This window comes from Anticarsia gemmatalis, chromosome 10 (assembly GCF_050436995.1).
Source record: "Anticarsia gemmatalis isolate Benzon Research Colony breed Stoneville strain chromosome 10, ilAntGemm2 primary, whole genome shotgun sequence".
Classification (NCBI taxonomy): domain Eukaryota; kingdom Metazoa; phylum Arthropoda; class Insecta; order Lepidoptera; family Erebidae; genus Anticarsia; species Anticarsia gemmatalis.
The window spans coordinates 8,809,355-8,835,659 of NC_134754.1; the positions used below are offsets into that span (position 1 = coordinate 8,809,355).

General features: G+C 33.5%; 1 protein-coding gene across 3 annotated transcripts in view; it reads right to left on the reverse strand.

The window, feature by feature from the left end:
* Positions 1–25,577, reverse strand: part of LOC142976081 (fibroblast growth factor 17-like) — a 107,016-nt gene extending 81,439 nt beyond the window's left edge. The window contains exons 1-2 of one of the 3 annotated variants that reach the window (XM_076119298.1): positions 25,406–25,577; positions 10,829–11,315 (exon numbers count right to left, since the gene is read on the reverse strand). In XM_076119298.1, coding sequence (XP_075975413.1) covers positions 10,829–10,932 — 104 coding nt within the window. In that variant the 5' untranslated portion in view covers positions 10,933–11,315; positions 25,406–25,577. Of the gene's footprint in view, positions 1–10,828; positions 11,316–25,234 lie in introns of all 3 variants that reach the window. The other 2 variants (XM_076119299.1, XM_076119297.1) reach the window with 2 other exon arrangements.
* Positions 25,578–26,305: the final 728 nt, after the last annotated feature.

Sequence of the window (26,305 nt, forward strand, 5' to 3'; positions counted from 1 at the left end):
GTCCCCAAATAGTTTTGTTTTCCCGTCGTGTTCTGGTTTCGAAGAGGAAACGCCAAGTCAAAGTTACGAATATTTTCCTTTTGGCTGTTTTAACTGTACGGAGTTTTGTGTCCGGCTTTTGTTATTATTGTAATGGACATTTGTGTCGTAAAAAATAAGTGTGTTTATGTTCTAATACATTCTGTTGGGATAATATCTAAGCAGCAATAAACATCACACATATGTACGTTACAGTAGCAAGGCTCAATTCATGATTTTTATGCGAAGTGTCTTATATTTTAGGCGAGAACATCAAATGTTTGAGATAGCGATACTAACTAATAAGTGTTTTGTTTTTTCTTCGGTAAAGTTTACCATAGAGTTATGTTTATAGACGCGACTCGTATCTTAGTTACTTTATCCTTTAACCGAAATAACAATTTTGAGACGTTTAGAACATCTATACCATTCTTAAGTTATGTTTTTGTAAGAAATGTATAATAATATGTCCAAAAGACAATTTAACCACAAAACAAACGCTCTGAAATATTGCAGATCTTTAACTAGATGCATATTAATTCACTACTTACGCGATTAAAGGAGAAAGTGGTCAATATAACAGACAAATACACCCATTAATATTAATGACAATCTCTGTTAACTTAAGTAAATGCTTCATTACTTTGAATGTGTTTTTCTTTGGCGTCTCCCATAAAACTAAGACATAGAGTAGGCCAAGTGGTTCATCATCAGAGTCAACAATTGCCTTTCTTTAACAAGTATAGTGTAGAGGAAGTTAATTACTTAAGCACCTCTTCGGAACGCCGACTGCGGCAGGCAGATTTCATAAGATTTTCTACAGTCATGAGCTTGGCTTGAAATAGAATATATCCATACTATTGCAAAGTGACCTGAATGAGCATGTGCAAAGAATAGAGTACACTTTGATTAAATAATTATAAAAATATATTTTATACAAAATAATGTCCGATAAAATTGTTCTCACAAACAGTCGGTGTGAAAGATCAGTGGGTTTGAGCTACTGTTACTATTTTTTGTTTTTTTTTTACAGTGTTTTAAGTATAAAGTAATACTTATTTAAAAAAATAAATTGATTTCGTATAATATTAAAATGAAACTGATGATCAGTGATGAGAAGTGGGCTTTCTTCACATTTAAAGGAATTTAAAAATATGCAAATGTACGTTTCAAAAATTCACATTCACACCATGATCAGTATAAAGTTGATCACGGCCCGTTCCTTATCACAGGGCTATGTTAATTAATTTATTGTCACGTTCTCCATACTTTCTGTATTATGCTGCCTTTTGTTATATGCGGATGTTAATTATTTATGAGCTATTTACAAAACAGTGAAAGGGAAGGAGGACAGATGTGAGACGACCGGAACTTGATGTTTGAACTCAGTAAGTAGTTATTATAGGGAGACTAATGTTAAAGAAATATCTCGAATTCTTCTATTCTGAAGCGGCTTTTGATCGCTTACCTACTTATTTCATAAAATCATGCTTATGGATGCCGCAAAGAAAGATGTTATATTCATAAATATATGCATAACAATACCGTACTACTTTTTCCCATAGGGTTAAGCAAAGACCAAACGACGCCATTAGGTACGATCCTTACAAATTCTCCTTGCCTCATTCACATCCATACATCTTGTTATTCAGGATCACTGGTTATGAGTACTACAGTTACTGGTCATGTTTATAAACGGTTATAATTTAAATGTATTAGCGTAAACCGGAACTCCGAATTCTTCGTAACACAAATAATATCCAAAAACGGCACCGCGTTCACGGAATATGACAATTTATCCAACCACACAATACAGCATTCATCATACAAATATAATATCAACAATAAAAAGCGTATTTTATTACTAAAAATTAAAGAAACACAAAGCTATAGATCATAAAAATTACTTGGTATAAAAACATTCAAGTTCAGTTTCTTGTACGGCATGCGTGCGCCTACGCACTTGGAGTAAAAGTTGCTTTCCAAACGCAATTGTGTGGCGTGACGAGTTCAAAAAGACTGCCCGTACTTCCCCGTAGTAGCCCATTAAGGTAAGATTTTAAATGTTATTGTATGGTATTCAAAACTGTTTAAGATATCAAAAGATTATTTGATATTATATTTTGTAATAAGAGCTAGGAATGAGATGAAGTAAGTACTTCAAGTAAGTACTTGGAAGATGTTGACACCTAAATTTATAGTTTTTGCATGGTTAATTCAAGAAAGAAAGTAATTTAAAAATACCGTACCTTTCACGTAGCCTACGTTCTATAGTCGACTATAATATATTACTTTAAAGCAAAGGCGTTTTAATTTAAACCAATCGATGTATTTTCCAATAAAATAAATAAACAGGTCTCTACCGATTCATAATGTAGACAGAAACAATATTCATCTAGCAGCACCTTAGCCTTTGGCAAATGTCTACAGTGAGACGGCATTATCAGACCACTGGTATTGCATAATCTTACAAATTTACCACTCAATAAAAACAACTGCTGCCTTCGAATGTCTTAATATAATGCTTAAAAAGGTATTCCTTTTGCAAAGCCGCGAATACGCAACCAAAAACGATGGAAATCAATTAGTCGATGTTACTGTCCGACAACTTAGTAGAAAGCCTTGGCATGCAAGATTTATCTACATCGTAGTGTATAGTTCCTAAATAAAGTACCTGAATCAAACAGGCCACCGTCAACTGCATGAGCCTGCGGGTCATCAACGTTCTAAATTCTGAATTTTACATACCTTGCATACGTAGCGCGATTCTGTACCACTATCGACAACCGGCTAGCTGTTGAAAAATTGAGTCAGAAAATCTGATCAGCGCCTCTAACGAGAGTCGCAGGAACTATTTAAATACGCATTTTAAACGTCAAACTCTCGATGCTCGATAGTACCATCTGTAAAGAATCACGCTACAGGTCTCTCTAATAACTTGTTGAACTACAGTAATATGCTGTATAATGTTCACATTACCTCAACCCACTTGGCTATTAGCTAAACAAATTGTAATTAAATACTTCACTACTGTTTAATTAATACGCCATTGACTCTAAGGTTAAGTAATTAGGCAGTGTCAGATTATTTCGAGTAGGCGGGTAGAGCTTTGTTTAGTGGCTGAGGTGTGACTTTTAGTACATACTCGTGTTACGTTTATTTTTTTAAGAGATATTCACTACAGTTATATTAAGTTGATAATTACTGAGCAATCCTAAATTCTATGTAAGAAGGCCTAGTTTTACTACTTCTGAATAAATTTCGGATAGCTAATCAGACTTTTTATTGTTGTTTTCATATATTTTGTGTCAGTTTTACAAGCTTATCTGCTTTCAGAAGCTGTAAAACTGGTCTTAGGAATATAAAGATTTATCGTACTATTTACTTGTGTTTTGATTCATACAACTGGGCAGAGTCCAGTAACAAACTTATACTTTTGGGAGTATAAAACGGGAGATTTTAATTAGGTTTATTTGCGTTTCAGTGACCATTTTTTAAATCTAGTGATGCAATTTGGAGCAATCCTACCAATCATTAGTCCTCAGACGTATAATGAAAACTAATGCGTTGATTAGTATTAAAGACCGATCACCATTTAGTTCACTACGCGTTTCGATTCATGAGAAGGTAGGAGTTAAGGGGGAGCATAATAATATTCTTACACACATTTATCGCGCCAGTCTTAAAGTTTCCTTTAAAAAAGTAATAGAAAAACGAGAGCCGCTATTTATAACAAAATTAACACATTAATGTCCTACTACTATGCAAGGGGCAGACCTGCGAGAGGGGTTGGCCGAGGAGTCCACCGCGCTGGTCGAGTACTGGCTGGGATATTGTATACCTGGCTTGAATTAAAATGTTTCCTCCAAATAGCGCCTATTCCTAGCGTTTAGTCAATTTTAATTATTGCAGTCATGTATTTTATAATAAATTCCTTAAATAGAGTACTAGGTAAAAATGTAGAATAATATTGTTTATATTAGAGGAAATTTCATAAGAAATCACGCTGATCAAGATTATCCAACCGCGTTTGCTTATTTCCAGAAATAAGTACGAAGAATTAATTTGACGAGGATGATAAATGTAATAATTCTGAAATTCTAAGAAATATCGTCCAAGTAAGGATAAGGAGCTACCTTAAATCTTTGTTAATTTGCGAAAATAACTGTATTAAAAAAGGAAGATATTATTACAAGTTATTTATTTATAAACGCGAATCTTATTATTAACTTCAAAATACTTCACTCTGTAATAATAAAGCTTAGCAGTTCCTAACATTCAGACTATTGTGACCCTTATACCTACAGTTCTGTAGTTCTATCCTATCCAGAAACTACCGTTTGATATTTAAATTAGTTTGAAGAAATAGTTCTTGTTAATTAATGTAGCGGCGCTGATAGACGATAGGGGAAATTACCTCCGAAAAATAAATTAATACTATCGTAGACACCTCCAAAAACTTATCCAGCTTATAAACTATTTGTTTATCCATCCAATCATTATTTTTGTCTTGATTGAGTAACAAACATCCATCCAAACACTAAAATATCTAAACCTTCGCATTTATAATATTAGTAAGATTAATACAACACAGTGAGAATAATTCTCCTCTTAACACGTACGCTATCAATAATTCATAACTTTCCTTATTGGGTGGTACTGTTGATATGAGTGACATATGAATTACATTGTGTACTGTCTGGCACGGCCGGTTGGAACTGTTTTGTACAGTAAAAAACTTAAATAAATACGTCTAGTCGATTTTTTGTTGACTATTTAACTAATGTAATAGTTCAATAACTGTGTATGAACCCAAAACCTCCTACTCGGTAATTTAATTATAGCTATCTTTCAATCGTTGACTTCCAGACGCCTATTTTTATACAAGGTACACCATCTAACTGATGCAAAATGATTTGTCAAATTTAACCGTTTATTTTGATAACCAGCGTGTATTTATTTAACTATAACTATTTTTCAATCGTTGACTTCCAGACGCCTATTTTTATACAAGACATTTAGCTGTCGCAAAACGATTTATCAAATCTAAAACTCCATAGAAAAACCAGCAAGAGTGCTCATTCTAAAAAAATGTGTGAATTTTCTTACTCTAAAGGCCAGTTTACAATTTATAAATAACTGTCAAGTAAACTATTTGCTTAATAAAGTGACAGAAAATGTATAAAACAACGGTAGAAACTTCATCTGATATGCTATTTAATAGATATTTAGAAATAGTGAGAATCTTATTTACCAGATTCTCTGAGCTCTTCCTAAAGACAATTCTATAAGATATGAATCGGAATACTTGTAACAAGCCAATTAATTCGCTATCAAAACCTTCCTTATAATGCAACTTGAACTAGAGCAATCAACAACAACGGAGCTAACGGTTCATCTACGAACAATTTGAATGGAAGTATACATCCAAACGAATGTAATTGTAAATACGAGACTGTCTCTTTATAATCTAATTATCAATGTAATTTGGGGTCTACAAAAGCTTTATTTTTTACTTTCGAAAAATATTATTTTACTGGCTCTTGCCAGCGACTACTTTTGCTTGGACTATAGTAATATTATGCGCATACGTCCCAATCCCTTGAGAATAACTATTTTTTAGATCTCAAATATTTTTTTTTTACAAAATTTCATCCAAATCAGTTAAGAGGCTTAGGCATGTAGACAGAGAGATACGCGAGTGGAGTCACGCGGATCAGCTAGTTGTACGTATGCGCGGGTGCCATACATCAACATACGAAATGAAATCCCATACGTATTGGTCGGAGTATCAATCATGATAGATTTGTTTTTAAATCCCGCCCACGTGAACAAGTAGCTGAAGTAAAAAATGTCTGCCTTTCAATACGTCTAGACGGTTCTGTTGTAATCGGTTCGTCTTCGGTGTACCAATGTTGGAGCCAATACTTGAATTTAACTGTGATATAAATGGTAGAATATATTTGGGATTTACATTCCCTGCTACCTCTAGAATGTTCTCCATATTATTAGGGTTAAAGAGTACTTTTTGTTATGATTACACATTCATATACCTTTGGGCTTAACGAACCTAAGGTACAGCATACAATTTCTCATTGCAACAAAAAACCATTTTGGCAACGGCACACTTGATATGTGCTTGAAATTGGTAATTTTAAGTACATAATAAGATCTAACTACGAGAATGACTTTATAAAACATAATTCATTAAGCACGACCATTGTTATGCTAGCACTTATAAAGAAAATGTACTGAAAAACTGTCTTGAAAAAAGCCATAATAACATTTCTAATCGCCCTCAATCAGTCACCTTACAACGTCGCAAACACTGGTTGCCAACTCATATGTAGATGGTGTAACATGAGAGGGCCTCTACATCGTTCAAACAATGTGCTTCTACCCACATACGACAGTTATTGTTGCCGCCGATGCAACTGGCCGTTCTTAATGTGCGAATAAAAAATAGTCTTGAATCGTTCAATCTTGTTGAACATGGTTAGTGAAGACAGTAAGAATTGTTAGAAGTCATAGCTAAGAAGTGATTGATTTGCATCTTAAAACAATATGAATAAATATATTTATACTGTGTTTTATAAAGTTAGAAGCTTCACTCGTAATGGCTTGTGTAACTTATGAAGAAGTGAAATTTTAGCTAAGCAATTTCTTGCAATTATTTCAGTTAGAAAAGTATTTTAATTCGATTGATCAAACTCTAGAAAATTGAAGTCTTCTAATAATGTGATAAAAAATTGTTAATTTAATTTTAGTATGATTTGTTTAGTTTAGCTATTAAGATGATGAAATTTTACCTATCCAAATAAAAAAAGCACAATTAAAAGAAGCAATTGGATCATGAGAGCTGTTAGTGATTTGGCAATCAAAAACAAATTACCTTTCTGCGAACTCAGATCTGTTCGGAAGCTCCGTGATTAATTTGCTGTGAAATATGGACTACCAACTGACAAGGCGCTTTAGTTGATCGATCGTAGACTATATTTTTTATTATTATGGTTACAAAATATATAAAGACTAGGTTTTACCCGCGACCTCGTCCGCCACCTTAATTTTCCCATTATGTGTAATTTTCCCGGGGTAAAAAGTAGCATATGTCCTTTCTCGGGTATCGAAATATCTCCCTACCAAATTTCATGCAAATTGGTTCAGTAGTTTAGGCGTGATTAAGTAACAGACAGACAGACAGACAGAGTTACTTTCGCATTTATAATATTAGTATGGATATATTTAAACATATGACATGACAGTATGACATCATATTTCATTAGTGTTAGCTTTTATCTTTACTATTGATAATCGCTTTTCTAAAGAAATTGGTATTATCCAATTTGAATAATATTTCTGAATCACTACTTATAAGAAGTTTGGTTATTCATAATATTTTTATGAACTTTCAATTGTCTGATAAAAGATAATAGTGAGGATAGATTTAAAAATAACTCTTACATTACATACATATTAAAAAAAATGATTCCTTGAATTGTCATAGTCATTGACTAATTACAAAAAATAACAAATTCTTTTTCTTTTGAAATATGAAGAATGTGTACCTATTAGGGAAAATTACGTGCGTTTTTTATGTTCGTAAAATTTCAGGCCTTATAGAACTTAAAAAATATATCCCCTTGCCTCCGTTTGCGTTAACATCAAAGCTGATACTATTATTCACATTCTTTAGAAACACGATGTTTAATAAGACCCCGGGGAATACCTGAGTCTAGCAAAATAAAGCATTTTTAAACTAAGTTCATTTTAACTCGTTGACTTTGTATGTTTGAGAATCCAACAAGAATGTACGTCTTATTAGCCCAAATAAGAGTTTGTCTGCAATAATATGTGTGTCATCTGTATTTACTTATTTGAAATATTTACTATACGTTAATAGTGTTATTAATGTGCGAATTGCAAGTTAAATATTATAAGTTTTTTTATTATGTAAAGCTGTTATATCGTTTACAGTTTTACTACAAAAGTTGGCGCTTAAAAGTGATAATATTTTAGTGGTTTTATGAAATACTTCACAAATATTTGTCCAAACTAAGTACAAATCTGAAAGTATTTGCGAAAGTTTCGCGGACAGTTTCGAATTTATCAGATAGTTTAGTATATTTGTGTTATCGCAATTTGCTACGAGTAATAAATCTTAAATGTAAAAACGTATGTAAATTTAAAAATAAACTTATAAGTTTTTTTGTCCTTTGAAAACAAGAACATTAGACAAACACAATTACATCCAAGTAAAAATCCAGCGACATATTTCTTAATGAACACGATTCTATCGCGGCGTTATTTCGCAGCTTATGTTTGTAACAAAACCTTATTAACACAAACTGTTATCTTCCTCACATATCTATTTCATTTCGAGTTCATGACCGAACAATACACTACACTTGAGACTAACGCTACCAAAATCAATTTAGAATTCACTAACCCCACCAACAGATGCTTCGTCTGTATTGTATCTTAATTCAAATGCCAAATTCTAATTAGACACATCGGCAGCAAAAAAGCAATATGTATGCTAATATGAACGGTTGAATACGATTTATTTACATGATAAAGTACCCACCGTGTTACGTATACCTACGTGACTACTGACTTGGCTAAAGCGTTTGATTAGTTATGCATCGTCCCAGACAAGTCTTGTTATTAATTAGCCTATTGTGTCCACTTTTGGTTCGACTCAACACTACGAGTGGGTGGAACTCATCGGTCAAGGGTATATACCACCAAAATCTGGTCGTGACCTTTAAAACACACGACGAGACACCATAAAAGTCTGTTATTCGTTGTTTATTACCGATATTAAGTCAATACGGTGATGAAAACTCGTATAAGTGCTATTTTGAAATCCAAATTTTGAAATTAAATAAGTTGTATTGTTCGAAAAGTCCATAAACGAAGTATATTGTTATAATAAAATATTTTCTGAATAGAAATTATAATATTTAGAAGTATCTAATATTTGTTAATACGACAGTTTTATTGTTCCTAACACGGTGGCTCGTAAAATTGTAAAAAAGAAACAATAAAATCGCACATCTCTGTCCATTCCAAACATTAATGGCATAGAAACATGGCTTGGAGTGTCTGGTGTGTCCACTAATGAAACGTTTGTGTTCACACTCTGTTTAAGATGTGTGAACACGATGACAAGCTCTGCAAATGACTGTATTTTCCTAAACTCCGTCAAGTGAAAAGACAGAAATATAGGGCGTGTAATTTCCGTCACAGTATACCATATCTAACATTGATCTAAGCCTATGTTTACGTCTATCGATTTTGTTTATCAATTTCACAACTTACGTAAAGATTCATGACGATAAACTCGATGCCTCAAGTCGACCGATAATTATAGATTCGAAAAACTGTTGACCCGTAAAATGTAAATTAATCTCGTAATAACGAATTATCTGTTTGACATCAAACAATGTGACATTCCAAAACATCTTGACACGTCTCCGTGACTTTTTCAACAAACTGTGTGATCAAACACTCTGGTGTTGTTGCCAAATATTTTTGCATCTCTAGTTTATAATATTAACTAATAGCTCACGTAAGACCTACTTTTAGTTATTGAATAATCAATTCGAGTTTTAATAAAATATCTCGTTATGCTAAGGAATATGAGTATTGAATTCGTCATACGACACTGCATATGTATGAAATTATAATCAGACGTCTCAATCACAATTTTCATTCCGACCTCTGAGGTTAATTTGATTTGAACTTCAATATGAAGTAGCGGCATTATTTTCGACTCTGATAATGCTCCGCAAATATTTCATTGGAATTATTTCTATACTCATCTGTTACAAAACGTAAAAAAAGAACAAAAGTCAGTGCTGCAGTGATTAGAAAAAGAAACCAATGAAGAAATGAATGAAAACTAAACCAAAACTTTAGTTCCGTACACAGTCAAACATTTTCCATCGCAAACACAAATAAATCATACAAAAGTTTCGAACTGTATTAGGAAGACTCACTAAATGTAATAGTGCACTTCCAAACAGTCGGAAGCGCATTTCAGAGTAACTCCGCTGTGTGAACGAACTTTATCTGTCTTATCGAAGAGCACTTACTGTAATCTGTCGATGGGAATTTATTTCTACGCCAACAACTAGCAACAGAACATTAATGTAACTATAATGTCAAATATATTCCGACTAATTACCTTCTTTCACGAATCCCGGTCATATAAATTTGATGGGATGTTCATTAAATCAAATATTGTAGAGAGAAAATATGTAGGGAAATACGTTGGAGAATGTTTGTGAGGAAACGTTAGGTTTTAAGTTTCTATTGTGAAGAGACGTACAGTAGATAATGACAATAAGAATAAGAAAGATGTATACAAAGAAGTGGAAGTTGACAAAGGTAAGGTGGCCACGAGTCATGTAAACCGCGTCATAAATCGAACAGCAACTAGCCTCTACTAGCCACTCCCGCAGCCAAAGAATTTAACATAAAGTATTGACTGGTTTTATGTCCTTTACATTGATGAGCGTAAGAAGACGCGGGTAGGACGGTAATGATCGTAAATACAGGCTCATTACCATTCAGAATTTTATCCCGGTTGAGACTAATTTTGAAATTAAGTGGAAGATATTTTAAGAACGTCCATACTTTAAAGTTTTAGCTTTACTTTTTCTACATGCATCAGGCGGACAAGATATTTTAGGTTTATGTGTATTAATATCATAATATAACAGGCTAGAAAACACAAATGTTCCTGTAAGATAACAAATAATAAATAAACAATGTCAGTATTAGTATTAATAAAACATGTACTCACGTGTATACAGTTAGTAGCATCCAGCACTGAAGTCGCGCGCTGGGAAGCCACGTGACGTAGCGACCTGTCAGCGCACAGTCGATCCAAGATGCAATATAAAGCATACCACCGCAGTGGCGACTCCGACCTGGCCTCCGACACACACTTACTGGTAACTAACTATTCGAATCGATTTTGTTACTCTGACTAGTTAAGTTTCAAAACAGACGCGTTATCTACTTCCCAACTTCCTTTTTTTTGGACTAAATGGCCGAATTGGTGAAAGTTTGTTCTATTATCATCTACTTGTCTATACACCGGCTGTCGTCAGCCGAGCTGAAGCTGATGTCTGTCGGGGCACAAGAGAACGCCGAGGTAACTCTTCTTAGAGCACACCCCAGCATCTTTGTTTTTAGGACCGTTTTAAAAATTTGGTCTGTATTCAAATAAAAATGATTAAAAGTCTCCTAGCAGCGTGCCGATCGTATACGTCATTTCCATATTGTTCCTGCAACAAAAGAAAGAAAGCGTTAAACATTTTATTGCACCTGATCAATATACACATTCGATTCAATTTGAACGAACAAAACATGTTAGAAACCACCCAAAGTCGGTCAAGAGAAGGCTTTTGAAGGTAGAGTCATAAATAAATCGCACCTTAACACAAGCCCCGAGTCCCTTTTGTTTAAATGCTACCAAGCATACAAAAAAGTATTTTTCTCGCAAGCTGTTCTAAAAAAACTAAACTGACCGAGAATTGTGCAAGATCACAACAGAAAATCATTAAACAATGCCTCTGCCAGGAATTGAGGTGTTTATTATATCGGTCCACGTTCGTCGTTCCGAGTCATTCTGCAAAAAACAAGAATCCAGGTAAACTGTTACTTGTTTTTTTTGCAGTCAGTAACTTATTATGCGGGATTTATGTCACTTTTTGTTGCGTCCGAGCTAATTATTGTTATCTGCTTTCTGCTTGACCATTGAGTTTCTATAGAGCAATAATGGGCCACTAATTCTCCTAACACCTTCGGAGTTAAAGCGTCAATCTCCCGGCGGACGGTTCTATTGTGCGAGTGGACAAAGCCACCCGCAATTCCTACCGTGCCTTTAACGTTTTTATTATTTGCATTGTGGATGTCTCATTCAGTTTCATCTCGAGATACCTTTACGGCTTTAGCAAAAATTTCCTCGCAGTCTCATCTCGATACTTAGGTGTGGGTGTCGTGCGCTAATGACCGTATCGCTGACTCATCCTATCTGCCGCTAATGGGCTAACAAAAGGATTGCAAATTAAATTGGTCGGCGTGTGGCAAAGAGAAAAAACGTAACAATAAAATCTCGAATTTAGAACAGGCAATCCGGGCGCGGGACTTATTATTTTAGCCAACAAAGTAGAAAACCATTTACAATAAATCATTTTGAATGCTTTCTTGGTTCCCATGCGTCCGTCGGCTGGGCGACGCAAAGGGTGATTTCTGTCTGAGTGTACATAAATAAAGGTGAAGGTTCCGAGTGCGGATCCCAGGTACTTTTAGTGTGAAGCTGAGTACACAAATATTGTGTGGCTGGAAATGGCATGCGTGTGTCGCGACTGCTACAACTATAACCGTACTACTAGTATATTTGCCACGTAATTGACCGGTAAGATAGACTTACGCAGATGTTTAAGACTAAACATGAATTCTAGCAAATTACTGCGACGACATGCAGAGATTTGCAACCCGTTTCGGCGTTTATTGCACTGCGCATATCCTTTCGTATTTGATATTATAATCACATTCTATCAACATGTTGATAACTTATAAAAGGTTTACGATTTTTGTCGTTTGAACTTTAACATCCAGATAATTATGCTTATAAATATTCTACGGGTGTTTATTTGGTATGGATAAGCGAAAAAGAGATGTAACCATTATTATTACTAGATCAAAATATTATTTTATGTGTCTTGTAATCTTCGATAAAAATAATACAAAACAAAGGTAAATTAGCACATTTCCAGGAGCAATTAAGTCTTTGTCCTTCACCACAGTTGTGGCGTGACGGCTCCGCCATGGGCCCTAGTGCCTGCACACACGTGTTTGTTGAACGATTAGACGCAACGCGTTGCGTGCCCGCACATTGCACGCATTAGTTGCATGCATTCGTTGCACGCATTAGCTGCACGCGTTGCACGCATTGTACTTTACAGCTAAGAGTTCTCTCCACACATTATTGCGTCATTTGTGTCTATGTAATGTGAAATAATTGGTAATTTAATTTGACAGTTGCTAGTTATCTTTACAACTATTGAATAACCGGGATGTCAACACGTATGATACAGTACTAAAAGTTCTTGTAAATATGTTGACCAGTCGTTTTGCGTGCAAAACAAAATTAACCCAAAATATAAAAGCAGGTAGCCTTATTAATAAATATTTTATTACTCAGCGGTAACAAAATGTATGCGATATTGAATAACCTAATTATATTAACAAAGCGACAAACGTAGCGTGGGTGGTCCTTTACACGTTTCGTCATGTTACCAATACAAATAATATAAAACAAACGATACTCAATACTTCGAATTGTTTTAAGGACTAAAAAACTACTCTCGGCTCGGGAGCAAGGAATCTATTAACAAACCCGGTGTAGATTGTATTTCATGCGACACAACGGTAGAGAAATGACACGAAAAGAGTACAGAAGAACCCGTTCAGAATTTAATACTAGCCACTTTTGGAAAACGTTACATTAGGTAATGTATTATTGTAGAAAATCGATATGAACTCGTAATAAAATCTTTTCTGTACAAAAAAGCTCGATATTTGGGTGCCTCACGAGCTCACTGAAAGAGACCTAATGAACCGTGTATTCATTTGTGATTCTTGAAGCCAAAGTGATTTTATTACAAGTTCATACATACTATAATGCGAAAAGACTTTTTCCCCGACCTAATCAAATAAAATAGAGTCAGTTAAAAATTACAGTTAAGGCAGCACTTAGTCAATTCTGTTTGCCTAAATCTCTTGATTGAACACGATAGCGGTCATTTATAAAAAGCCAACGTCATTTGTACGACAAATGACGTAACCGACACCGAGTGATTCAAATTGGATGATCATTACCTTCCGCACTCAATCCCCGGGAAGTTCCCGGGATTCATAAATAAGAGATGTGTGATTGCATCGGAAACAGATACCGTCATCCATTTCAAACGAATAGAACCATAGAGCAGCATACAGTCAGATAGTTAGCTCTAAAACACCCACACTCGCATAGACTTGAACGATTGTTTTAAAAGAATTATAAAAAAAATATTGACAATATCCATCGCCAATTATTTACATTTGTAGTCATTTTATTAGATCAACTTAGTTAGCAAATTATATGAATGGGTGTTGCCGATTTGCTGCTTAGTTATATAGAATGTGTCAGTTCCAACCTTATGACGTTTATGGTAAAACCTCTAACTATAAATAAGCTACGCTTCAAAATAAAAAAAGTGCGTTACTTGAAGTCACGAGTATACATTTAGCGAAAGGCAGCAAAACGAATTTACCTCAATTGGAAAACCCGATTGAAAGGCAAAATATTTTGCGTGAAAAATAATGTAATCCGAAACCACGTTGACCGCAAAGACGTCGTGCTGACAATATGAATGATAATTATTTGTAATCGTATTATTTATGATGATTGTAAAGACGTCTTGACTTTCGATACTCGTAGCATTTCCCAAATTAATTAATTGGTATTGTATATAGGCAGCGTTTATGATATAGAGACTGGTAAATGTTTATATATTTTTTTAATCCAGCTAGCTGTTCCACTATTTTTTTTTTCCGCATAATTATAGAAACAAATATTTTGAACGCAAACAATAGATATGTTTCATATAAACTGATTACAATAAGTTTTATCGAGATCGGAACTAAAACTAGCTAAAGATTGTAAAGTTTACCACAGGTACCAAGAAAACTAACTATCGCAGAAGAACTTAACTACTGCCTTCTAGGCATAATAACAACGAATCTTATTCGTAAATCGTAAAAAAAACTCTGCACCTCATATCTCATCATACAAACAAACAAACAAAAAAAATGCATACGAAATACGAGCCCATCGTAAAATATGTCAATATCAGAGTGCAACAGTCAGCGAGCGATAAATTGTGCCTGACCTATTAATCACCAGGCTTCCCAGGATAAATTCATTTGGCAAACTGTATGAACAATATTGGGAAGTTTATTGGTAGAGACATATGTATTGTGTATCGCAACGGAAAACCTGGGGGGCTATCACGTATCTCAGTTGACAGCCATTTGAAAGCCACTATGCTGTCCATTGTTTTATCCCTTAGGTTATAGTGATTAGTATGTTACGTCAAAGCAGCAATGTATTGAATAGTGACCATAGATTTGACGTATACTAGCTGTCAACTGAGATACGTGATAAGCCCGCTGGTCAATTTGCTAAAGAAAAGTTTTTAACTTTGTGGTGTCTTGGAAAAACTTTTGAGTATTGTCTTGTTATGGTATCTATCCAACAATTAATTGAGGCAAAATGTAGCTTTTTGTATAGTGTTTTTGTGTTTTATTGTTCAGCATTTGAAACTCACTGATGGCCATATAACTATTGAGTTACGCAAACTTGTCGTCCAAATATTGGTCAACTGAGTCTATAAAATTACAAGGTAAGTTATGATACTTTCTCTCTTCCATATTAGCAAATAAATATCCATAGTCGAAGGACCACACCGAAATCCAACAGAAACATAGTAAAAAATATATAAAAACAAAAGTTTTCCTATCATAAAGAACCAAACAATGCCAGCGTATAAGGACGTCGAACTTATTTTTATTATAATAAGCCAGTTCGACTTAAATGTCTCGCGAAATTGCTTTTTGACCAAAACCAGAGCATTTTATATTAATAACTATGTATCGCCTATCATTAATATGTTAGAAGGTGACATGAAACAATATATCTTTGAGTTAGCAACTCTGTTACAAGACTAAGTCTGTATAAGTCGTATATGTCAATAAGCGCATATAATTTTATTATTTATGTGTCTGATAGGACTATTTTAGATATAAACTGGTGAACTAGTTGGATTATTGAATTTATAATAGGATTTAAACGATTGGATTGGAAGATAAACGCTTTTTTGTTTTGACTTCTGCTCGACTATTATTTTGTATTATACCTAACCGGCACGTTTGGATTATAGCATTTTGACTTTATACTAAGCACTGATAATATAATTATAGACATAATAGACATAATTTTCCATATAGCTCCGCCTAAAATCTAATTGATTACCCCAGCTTAAAACCGTTGATAGTCTTTTCTTCAATGTAAAGACAAGAGGTGAGATATCTTTAAGAAGCCACCCCATGGTCGCGAGATACTTAGCCAACTCCCTGGCCGTTTACCGATCAAATACCATAACTGGATATAAGCGCATCAATGCACTAATAAACATTACTAACATTATACTCGTAGTAAATATCGTTGGTCTACAATTATGTAAATGTTGTATTCTTCCGACAAAGTACTACATGTACCAGCATGATAGATGTTAATAAGTAAGTAATGGCGAACATACAACAATATTTTATTGCGATTTGTTTATCTCATTCACACGTATTTACGCAATAGAATGCCACCTATATAAAGATTGTTCATACTCTATTATCCTATCAAACCTTGCAAAGATGTTTACATGATATTGTATATGTATAAAAGTGAAAGTGTATTTGCCAGTTTGTATGTTTATCGATATCTCTGTTGCGCACGAAATGCACTAAATAATACGATTGAACCCTAGTAGATACTATCCCGAAAAAAACTATCGTTATAACTGTAACTTAAATTAACTTTTATCAACAGTATTCCGATTTTACAGAATTATTCTACACACAATATAAAAAGCACCTCGACTATCACTCTCTCATGAAAACAAGTTATATAGACAACCATTGAATACAAAACAAAACTTTGTATTGTAATATGAGACGAATTGTATAACATTTTTCACTAGATGAATTGCACTAGATATGAACAGGACAATCCCATCTCGTTTTTACACCGAAAACAACCATCCATCTATCGCACCACGAAAATATCCGCACGAATAATAAATCACCAGACATTTCTCAATCGACATTTTATACTAAAACGTACGGAAGTCACCAGTTAGTCGTCTCTGTTTACTAGGATTTAGACCCTACTATGAAAACGAAACTCACTTTTTACTCGACTAATTGACCGAGTATAATTCGAGTTGATATTAAAACATGTGAATTGTAAGGTAGTAACTGAACAGTTTTTTTGCGGCAAAAAGGAAACCCACTATTCACCCTCATGTTATCAACCCAACGATAGCAATTGAAAAGGTTTCGCTAACCAAACTTCCCCGTTATTGTTAAGAAACCTCTTTTATTCCATTTAGGTTTTCCTCTTCGATCGTTATCAGTAAAACTTTCTATAAATAAGCCTCATAACTATCTATCGCCATCGCGATCACAATCTCACACATCAATTTAGCTATCCGCCAGTATCAGCTGTCAAAAAGCTTTCAAAATCACCACCGCATGGCATAAAAATATGGTTATACCTTTGTAACGATCGCAACAATGTCACTGAAATATAATCGACATGTTATTTCATCATTGTGAGTATCATTTGCTTTCTGTTATTGCTCAGCTATCTCGTAAATGAAAATTTAATGGCCGGTGTAACAAAATACCACCGCGTTTAAGCTAATATGGAACTTAAGCCGCCAAAGAAATTTAATGTTTCCGAAAGTATTTTAAAGAATATAGATGGAGGACATGAATCTTAAATGCTAAGATCTAATAAATCTAAGGTACACGGTTGTGGCGCCATTCCAGAAATAGATTACAAGAGTTAGCAGACTTTTAAAAGGTCCGCCTTTACGATTAAGAGTGCGTTATTCTCTTACAATAATAACAAAGTGTTAAAGATTTAAATTATGATTATATTACTATCCTATATCATAATCAAATAAATTATTAAAACGCGTAAAACCAGTAGTTGCACTCAAAAGTGCGATTTAATCATAGGAGTGGCAATCGAGTTATCAGAGTAAGTGCCAGAGTACACGTTTCCAAAAATACGTGCAAAGTGAATAACGTATTCGGAAATTGTGAACGTCGTGTCGTCGCCGAGTTCAATTGACACGAATAGTGCAACGAACGAATGCCATGCTGAAAATTCGTACACCAACTACCGTTTTATAAATAGCCACCACCGATTTTATGGACGGTAAATTGTACATTTTTTTACAATTTTAAAGTTTTACTTAGTAAAAAGACTAATCTTTAGAAATGTTATTATGCTATTCTGTCTAGAATTACTATTGAACTATTGCTATTGGATCGTATCTAAGAAGAAAATAAAAGATCATTGATTAAATCGATGCGACAACCCAATTGACTAAAGCGGTAGTCATCGTAAAAATTATAAAATAATTTCCCTTAACACACATTTTCATAAATCATATCATCATTCGACCTCGAAATAAAGCAAAAAGACGTACCGCTGAAATTGAAATCGAGTTATAACAGTAAGTGCAAACGTACACAAATCGGGAAATACGCGCGTACGGTACAAAGTGAGTAACGTATTCGGAAATTGTCGAACGTCGGCGAACCCGAAATGCTGAGTGCAACGAACGTTTTAGGTCATGTACACACGGACGATTTAACACGCCAAATTGCGATACGTGAAATATTTTCGCGACGGTACGACGGATTGAGCTTTCGGTGTATGTAAATTAAATTTTCTTGGAAAAACAAAGTTGAAGTTGTTTATCGTTGCATTATGTAAATTATACTTTGATGTCGTAAACGGTTCTGATGAGATTTGAGTACCAAAGATGTAATTGATTCTCCTAAGTTTGTTTCCAGTCTAAAATTCGAAACTGTGCCAGTGCAGAACAAAACATTTGCCGCTTTTAACATCGCATAAATAACTAGCAAAATGAGGTTAAAGTTTTACTCAAGCTTTTATAGATTTACATATGAAAAAGCCTGCATCTGTATTAGCTTGCAGTATAATACTGCATTCGAACAAAGCGATATTGATGTCGAGTCTCAGACACAATTTGTCAATACATTCAGATAAACTGTTTCATATGATAAATAAGTTGTACTAAGTTATGTACAGAACACTGAGCTTTAAAGTGTTGTATGACTCAATGTTTTAGAGAAAGTATGAATAACTGAATAGTGCTGCTGCATTTTGTGTTATTATACTCTTTCAGCGCTGAAAGTGGATTTTAAGTTTTTATAGAGCTTTACAAGTGTTTGTAGGAGAAAACGAAATAAAAAAAATGAAGATTTTATAGGATTGAATTTTAACTTCAGCTAGACGGCTGATTATGCAAATGTTAAACTAGCAAATTAATAAAATATTGTCAATTCTCTAACATTAATACATTATTTTACCAAACATACTATGAATGTTTCATCGAGTAATTGACCGACAGTAATAACAAACACTCGCATCTCACATTTAGAACCATTCAAACAATTTACAGATACCACATTCGCATCTAAGGATCAATTATTCAAAACTTCTATCAATAGCTGACCTCACATTGCCGTCGCTTGCATAAACTACCAACTAGGCTAGCCAAACACTTTTCAAGTTGGAATAATAAGTAATTAATCAACCTCCAAACACCAAAGATATTGCCGAAGTATTAGCTTAATTACTGGACAACTTATAGCCTCTGTAGAAGCAAATATGTAAGGTATATTATATAACATATCTTTAGGCACTTGCTTTAATTTTACGATGAAAAAAAATAGTAGAGTTTGAATGCATAAGACAATCATGCAAAGTTGCGTATTAAATATTTAATTTGTATAGCAAATTTTTTACTCGTGGGTCCTTAACAGTGTAAACACTAATTTTAGATCTATTTCTTAATAACCTAGACCTGATATATATTTTGTGTGAATTATTTATTTAATTAACTAGGTACCTAATTGATAGATCTAAAGAAAAGTAATACTAAGACTAATCCTGCATCCATTTGTGTAATACACTCGCGTAATTATCACAAACAATATTTACGTAACCTAGATATAAGAAATCACATTTTATGTCGCCCCAAACATTCGAACCTACACTAATAAACGGATAACGAAAACAAAAATAAAACCCGACAACAGTGAATAACATAAGAAATAAGTACCTAAATATAAGTTTTATTCCGTGGAAATAACATCCCAAATATATTTGGCGGTAACTACATAAGAATGTTTATATGCTTTGAAAGTTTCCAACTCGTAGATGCAGTTTCTTAGCTACGTTTTCGGAACTACAGTCGCGTTGCAAACAGCTATCTGCAAAGTTATTCTTACAAGTCAATAACACCGTTCCGTTAAAATATATGGGATAGCGACTTTAATATCCATTCCAAGTTATTCCTGCGTAGACTGTATGCGATCTCTTTGAACAACATTTTACCTGAGACATATTGTACTGAGTCGTGTATTTTCTTAAAATAGAACGATGGAACTTTTTGAGAAATTGCCTGAATTTGTAACTCGACAAGGACGAATGTGAAATTACTTCGCTACGACTGTGATACCTAAATTTATATTCTATTGAAACTGAAATATTTGTTTCATAACAATTCTGTTTCGGAAACATATCTTCTGTTGAAGTAAATACATTATTTTGATACCTTACTATAAAACAACACTTCCTAGTATCGTGGATTTTACTGCGGTTTTTTTTTACAGGGTCTATATTAGTTTAACTTGATCTCGTCAACACGAAACATGGAGTATCGATTGGCCTTCATTCAGCCTAATCACAACTTTTTTATCTTTCTTTTATCAGTGTCAGTTAGTCAAACAATCAACATGAAAAATAATATGCCAATCAGTACTATGCTAAAAATAATATCAAATCGTAACTTATAATTACCTCCTTCAGACCAATAAAACATAATAACGATGTTTTTATGAATATATAGAAAATATAAGTCATGACCACAATTTTTCATACGAAACTTAATAAAATAGTAGAGTTATAAGGTATATCGGATTTATGTTCCTTTTATTGTTCATACTTGTGGCATCCCTCACAAAATATTTGCATGACGCAGCCATACATTGTGCCAACCCTATAGCTTACGTAACTTTATTTTTTTTCATATTATGGCATTCAATAAAACAACAAAGTAGGCAAAAAGTAGGTCGATAGCTTTAATTAAAATTGTAAGAAGTCATGATTATGTCAGAAAAAAATACTTAAGAAATTTCTAGCATTAAAGTTATTCGAACGCTCATTTTCATTCGAAACTATTCAAGTAGTTATTGGTTCATTTCAAAAATATTTTTATTTCTTAAACTACTTTGGGAACCTTGGACTTTGGAACTACTTATAACGCAACTTGTCTAAACAGTATTGGCTCAAGAACGCTGCTTCGATTTTCATATAATTTTTAACATGATACCACTTATATTTGCCGGAAGAATCGATGTATTACACCCACATTTTATTGGATCATTGCTTACTTCCTGGCTGCGTTGTAAATTTTGGGTTACTACTGAGAATTTAACGTAAAACATTTGAAAATACAACTGGTTATACAGAATTTCCAGATAGCCAGGAAATTCGTTAAAAATATGCATGTGTTTCAAAAACGTACGAAATCCTTACACCAAAAATGCAATTATCTCTCATAAAAAAACCATAAACTAATAAATATATTTGAAAAGAGCTAAATTTTGCTCACTTTCGGAAAATTTTATCAAAGACTAAAAACCAAGTGGCAAAATAATGAAAGTTAATATATTTATGTATATTTTTCATTCGGTACATAGAACTCAATACTTAATATCCGCTACGCAAGTGACGACCCCGTACTACGAATTTGCTACGCGATAAGTTTATTCGACAATTTCACATAAGACTTTTTATTGCTTTACGCTGAATTGTATTAACTAGAAGAAATCGTCATCGTCATTACAAAGCAAAAATGCATATTTCATGAATAAATCTTACTAATCTACTAATATTGAAAATTCAAAAGTTAGTGGGTTTTGATTTGGTAAAGTGCGCAGATAGTTAATAACCTGGCAAACACATAGGCTACCTAAAATTAACTCCAGAACTTCTCAAATCACGGGTAGATGCTAGTGTCTCATAATTTTAATGATCTCAACTTATAATTAAAAAGAATTTACGCATAAGTCATTTCATCGTAACATCTTTAAACAATTTCAATTCATAAATGTATTCGGCATTTAGTCGCTGACATTCAGTTCCCACTAGTTCGACAACTCACGTAGTAGCGTGTTCAGAATATTCCAGTTTCAGTTTTATGGTATTTATATGGTAAAGGCACGCTTTACTATTCATCTGCGTTTATATTACAGATGTAAGATTGTAACCGATTTGTCGTTTACTACTGTATCTACTGTAGACTGCCTTTATAGTTTGGGCGGTAGTCACGGTACCGGGTTCGATTCCCGGCTCGGGTAAAATGCTTTTGATCTTTTTTAATTTCTCAATAGTAGCGTGGAGTTTAGTTACGTACTCGAAATATGGCAATAGGCAATTGTAGATGGTGAAATGTGGCTGTATTTCATACACCTTTGCCTTTCTGGTATAATAAAGTAGTGATTTTCATGTATGTATGACTACTGCACTTATTATTTTTGTTAGTCATTAGCAATCAATACCTAATGATACGTCTAGAATTTAAAGCCATATCGTACTATGAGACGTAAAAACCTCATTGAAGTATGTAATAAGGAAAATGCGTATTGTCTTCTAATTACATAATGTACAAATATTGCAGAGCTACTTCTTATTGTTAACTACTTATTGTGGGTTTTTAAATGATGAAAACGATTGATTTTTAATATAAGGATATATACTTTTTACGTGTTTTTTGTTTTGTAAAATGGGAATCTTTATTTTTTTGCTTTAAGATTGAGTTTTGAGTTCCTTTTGCTCGTCATTCTGGCAAGATAAAAACAAACAGACAGACGTTTACATTTAAAAGAATAGTACGGATTTACGAAGAAAATTTTGCATACGTACCTCTTTGGAGATTAAAAATTAAGAGCTTTACTTTAGTCAGCGAAAATGCTTAAGCATTTTAAAGTTAAAACGACTACAGCAGACTTAACTCTCTCGAATTTACAGGATAACTTGATAAGTTTTATAAAATTAGATATTAGTTTGCAATGGTTGTATAAATAGGTTTATAGTATTCTTATCACCGTGGTCATGTAAGAGTAGTCAGTAAGTAGTCAGTTATTCTAACATTTTTTTTAGTATTAGCTTCAACATCCAGTCAAAACAGAATATTAAAATAAAGTAGATAGTAGTACTAAAACAAGTTTTTATCAAAGATATCTGATTATCTAATAAAACGCAGAAAGTGTTAGTTATCCGGGAATTTTACGATTTGCGGGTAGTTTGAAAACTATATCAGGAGTTTTATCTGCCGCTAGGTGATTTGGCTAGAAGTTCTAGGTATAGTTCTAGGTATATTTTATTTTTCTCAAGCCGACCTTCATAAAATTAATTAATGCCTTTTTTATTTGCTTTCGTTATTATTTGGTTGTTTGTGTTGAAATACTAAATAAGGAAAGTTTTCTAGGTAGGTTCTAGGCATTTAATTTTTAGGGGCGTTTGGCTTAGTAGTACTATAGATTGATTTGATTTTTATGTAGGGGCAACGATATTTATGAAACAACGAGATCATAAAAAATAGAAGCGTTTGTGTCTATCTGTTAAATTTTCAGTGTTACACCTCTAAACCGATTTTGATAAAACTTTGCAAGAAGGTAGGTGAAAACGAGAATCGAACAAACAGTATATCCGCAAACCATAAACACCCAAGCATAGCCGTGCGAAGTAGATAGTTTATTTTTTTTCTACAGCGACGGTTATACATAGGTAATTACCTGATGAAAGAAGTTAAATAATCTAGATCGGATAAGCAAATACATAATTCTCTTAAACGTTGCAGCGTAAATTCCCGGGTTCGATTCCCAAAGTAGCGGTTTTCCCGTAGAAATTGGCTACAATGAAAACCGGTTACCATCCCAAAAAATGCTGGCCCCTTAGTACCTATTCATCACAAAACCTATTGAGAAAGATAATTTATTCAGAAATTTCATATGTCTTGAAAGACTTATTATAATTGATCACAAAAAAGACAATTTGAAAAAATTAATGTAACCTTTGGACGTTTATGTAATGGCATTTGACCAGCAGTGGGACACTAACCAGGCTAAAAGAATTTATCTTACACATACGTATATGATATTTTACACCATACAAACTAACTTTCATAACCATCCAATAAAAAAGTCAAAACAATTTTTACACCATCAATTCATAATGTTAGGAAAATTTATTTGTACATAACTCAATAATTCAAAATATCATATAATTTCCAAAATCTCTTCTTACTACAATAATCTAAATAAAAAAAATAACCCGGGGGCTTAACAAATAAACCGCACTAAACCTTAGCAAATTATCCAAAAAGTAATCTTGCCGTATGCAACTTAACCTAAACATTTAAAATAAAATTCGGAAGTCAATTACATAGAATTCCTAAACCCGCTCGAAGAAACTCGATAGCCGTATAAAAATCCACGAAAAAGACAAAAAACACCTAAAAAGTTAATTATTGTACTTACAAATTACCCACACAAATGATTGTATTCTTTTAAATAAACATCTCCGATTATAAAATCGTTTATAGCCTCAAAAGAAATGTGTACTTAAAACTGGCCGCTATAAACTACGGTTATCTCAAAGATCTTACTGTGATTAATAGATTAATTTTATTATTGGTATATAAATATTTCCGATACTATTACTATAAGAAATTAATCATTAACGCTTGCGGCTGCCGCTCGAGTTAAACAATTTTCTAAGTGGTCACTAACCCGTTAATGTAATGTGGTGGCGATTGTCGACACGTCAAATTGATTGAACAATGAACTAGTTTCCATATTAATGTCGCCAAGTAAATATATTATGTAATAAAAAACTTCGTGTCAAAATATTTACCAAAAAAAATAATCTCTACATTTTATTATTAATTAATTTAAGAAAAAGTTTTTCATTAACAATCACCGGTTTTCTGAACACGATTATCAAGTTAAATTATAGTTTAATATATTAACTGAGTCATATAATATCTTATTTTCCACTTTAATCCGTTTATCACAATCATAAACTAACATTAGCGCGGTTTCCACTTAAAGACCCAACAACTTACAACCAACGCGTTTTCAGTTAATAATTTTCCGCAAATAAATATCTGTTTCTACAACGATAAAATCAAGCACTTAAAACTAAGCATAATTTACGCATAAAAGTTTAATAACTAATAAGAAGAAAGAAAATGAAAAATAAACAATAACCAACCAAAAACTCCGGAACAAAAAAATCCAAATCAAACAGTGCACAAAATAAAAATCACTTCACATCAATACAATGTTTCGGCACACCGATACTGCACACATAAATTATAAAAAAATCTTTAAAAAGCTCTGAAAGTTATCTAAACACTGTTAGGACACCAACACACAACTTTACCGTTTGCCGCCAACTGCTCCTAATTTTCAACTAGAGTTTTAAAAAAATTGTTCGATTATTTCGTAAAATATTTCGCGAATTCGAGTCTCAAGTTTCGCGTCGCGTCGCCGCGCGTGTCTCCGGGAATGTGGAATTTTCGGCTATGATGGGGAAGATGCTCGCATAGCTGTGGCTTAGATGAGACTGTGGTGTGGTACCGCGTCGATTCAACTGTGTGGCCAAAGCCGACTTTCGCCCCGACCGGTCGCCCTACAGCTCTGACGACCGGTGACGCATCCAGGAACTCTGTTAATTCTCTATATTTAAAAACGTGACTAAATATTTTTCTTGGGATAATCTAACGTGTAATATTGATATGTAGATGACAATCATACTAGCATAAAAATAATAATATTTTTATGAAAGATTTCAAAACATCGTAACAACGGCGGGTACGAGCGCGCGTTAAGGGTAGGGACCGGCTATGAATGAATGTTGTTGACTATAAAATGTTTGCAAGAATGCATTATAGTGTTGCTGGGAGTTTTATTAATTTGTTTCTTATTCAAATACTTCTATCGGAAGTGCGGAGTCATTGCGAAAAATTGATACCTTTAAATATTTATGAACACTTTAGAAGCTGATAATATTTTTATTATAATCGCTTCATCATTCCATATATAAAATTGTGATTAACAACGACTGCAGTATTGTGCATAATTTGGTCTGAAACTAGGTCAGTTGGACGACTAAAATAATTCTTAAGAAACAACATCAAATTACCGGGTAGCGAGAAAAACAATTAAAGACCATTTCAATAATAACTGCGTGACGAATAGAAAAAACCGCAAACTGACTCGACTTATATGGTGCGGCTAATTTAGAATAAAGACGAGATGCGCGTTTTATTTATATTAAATT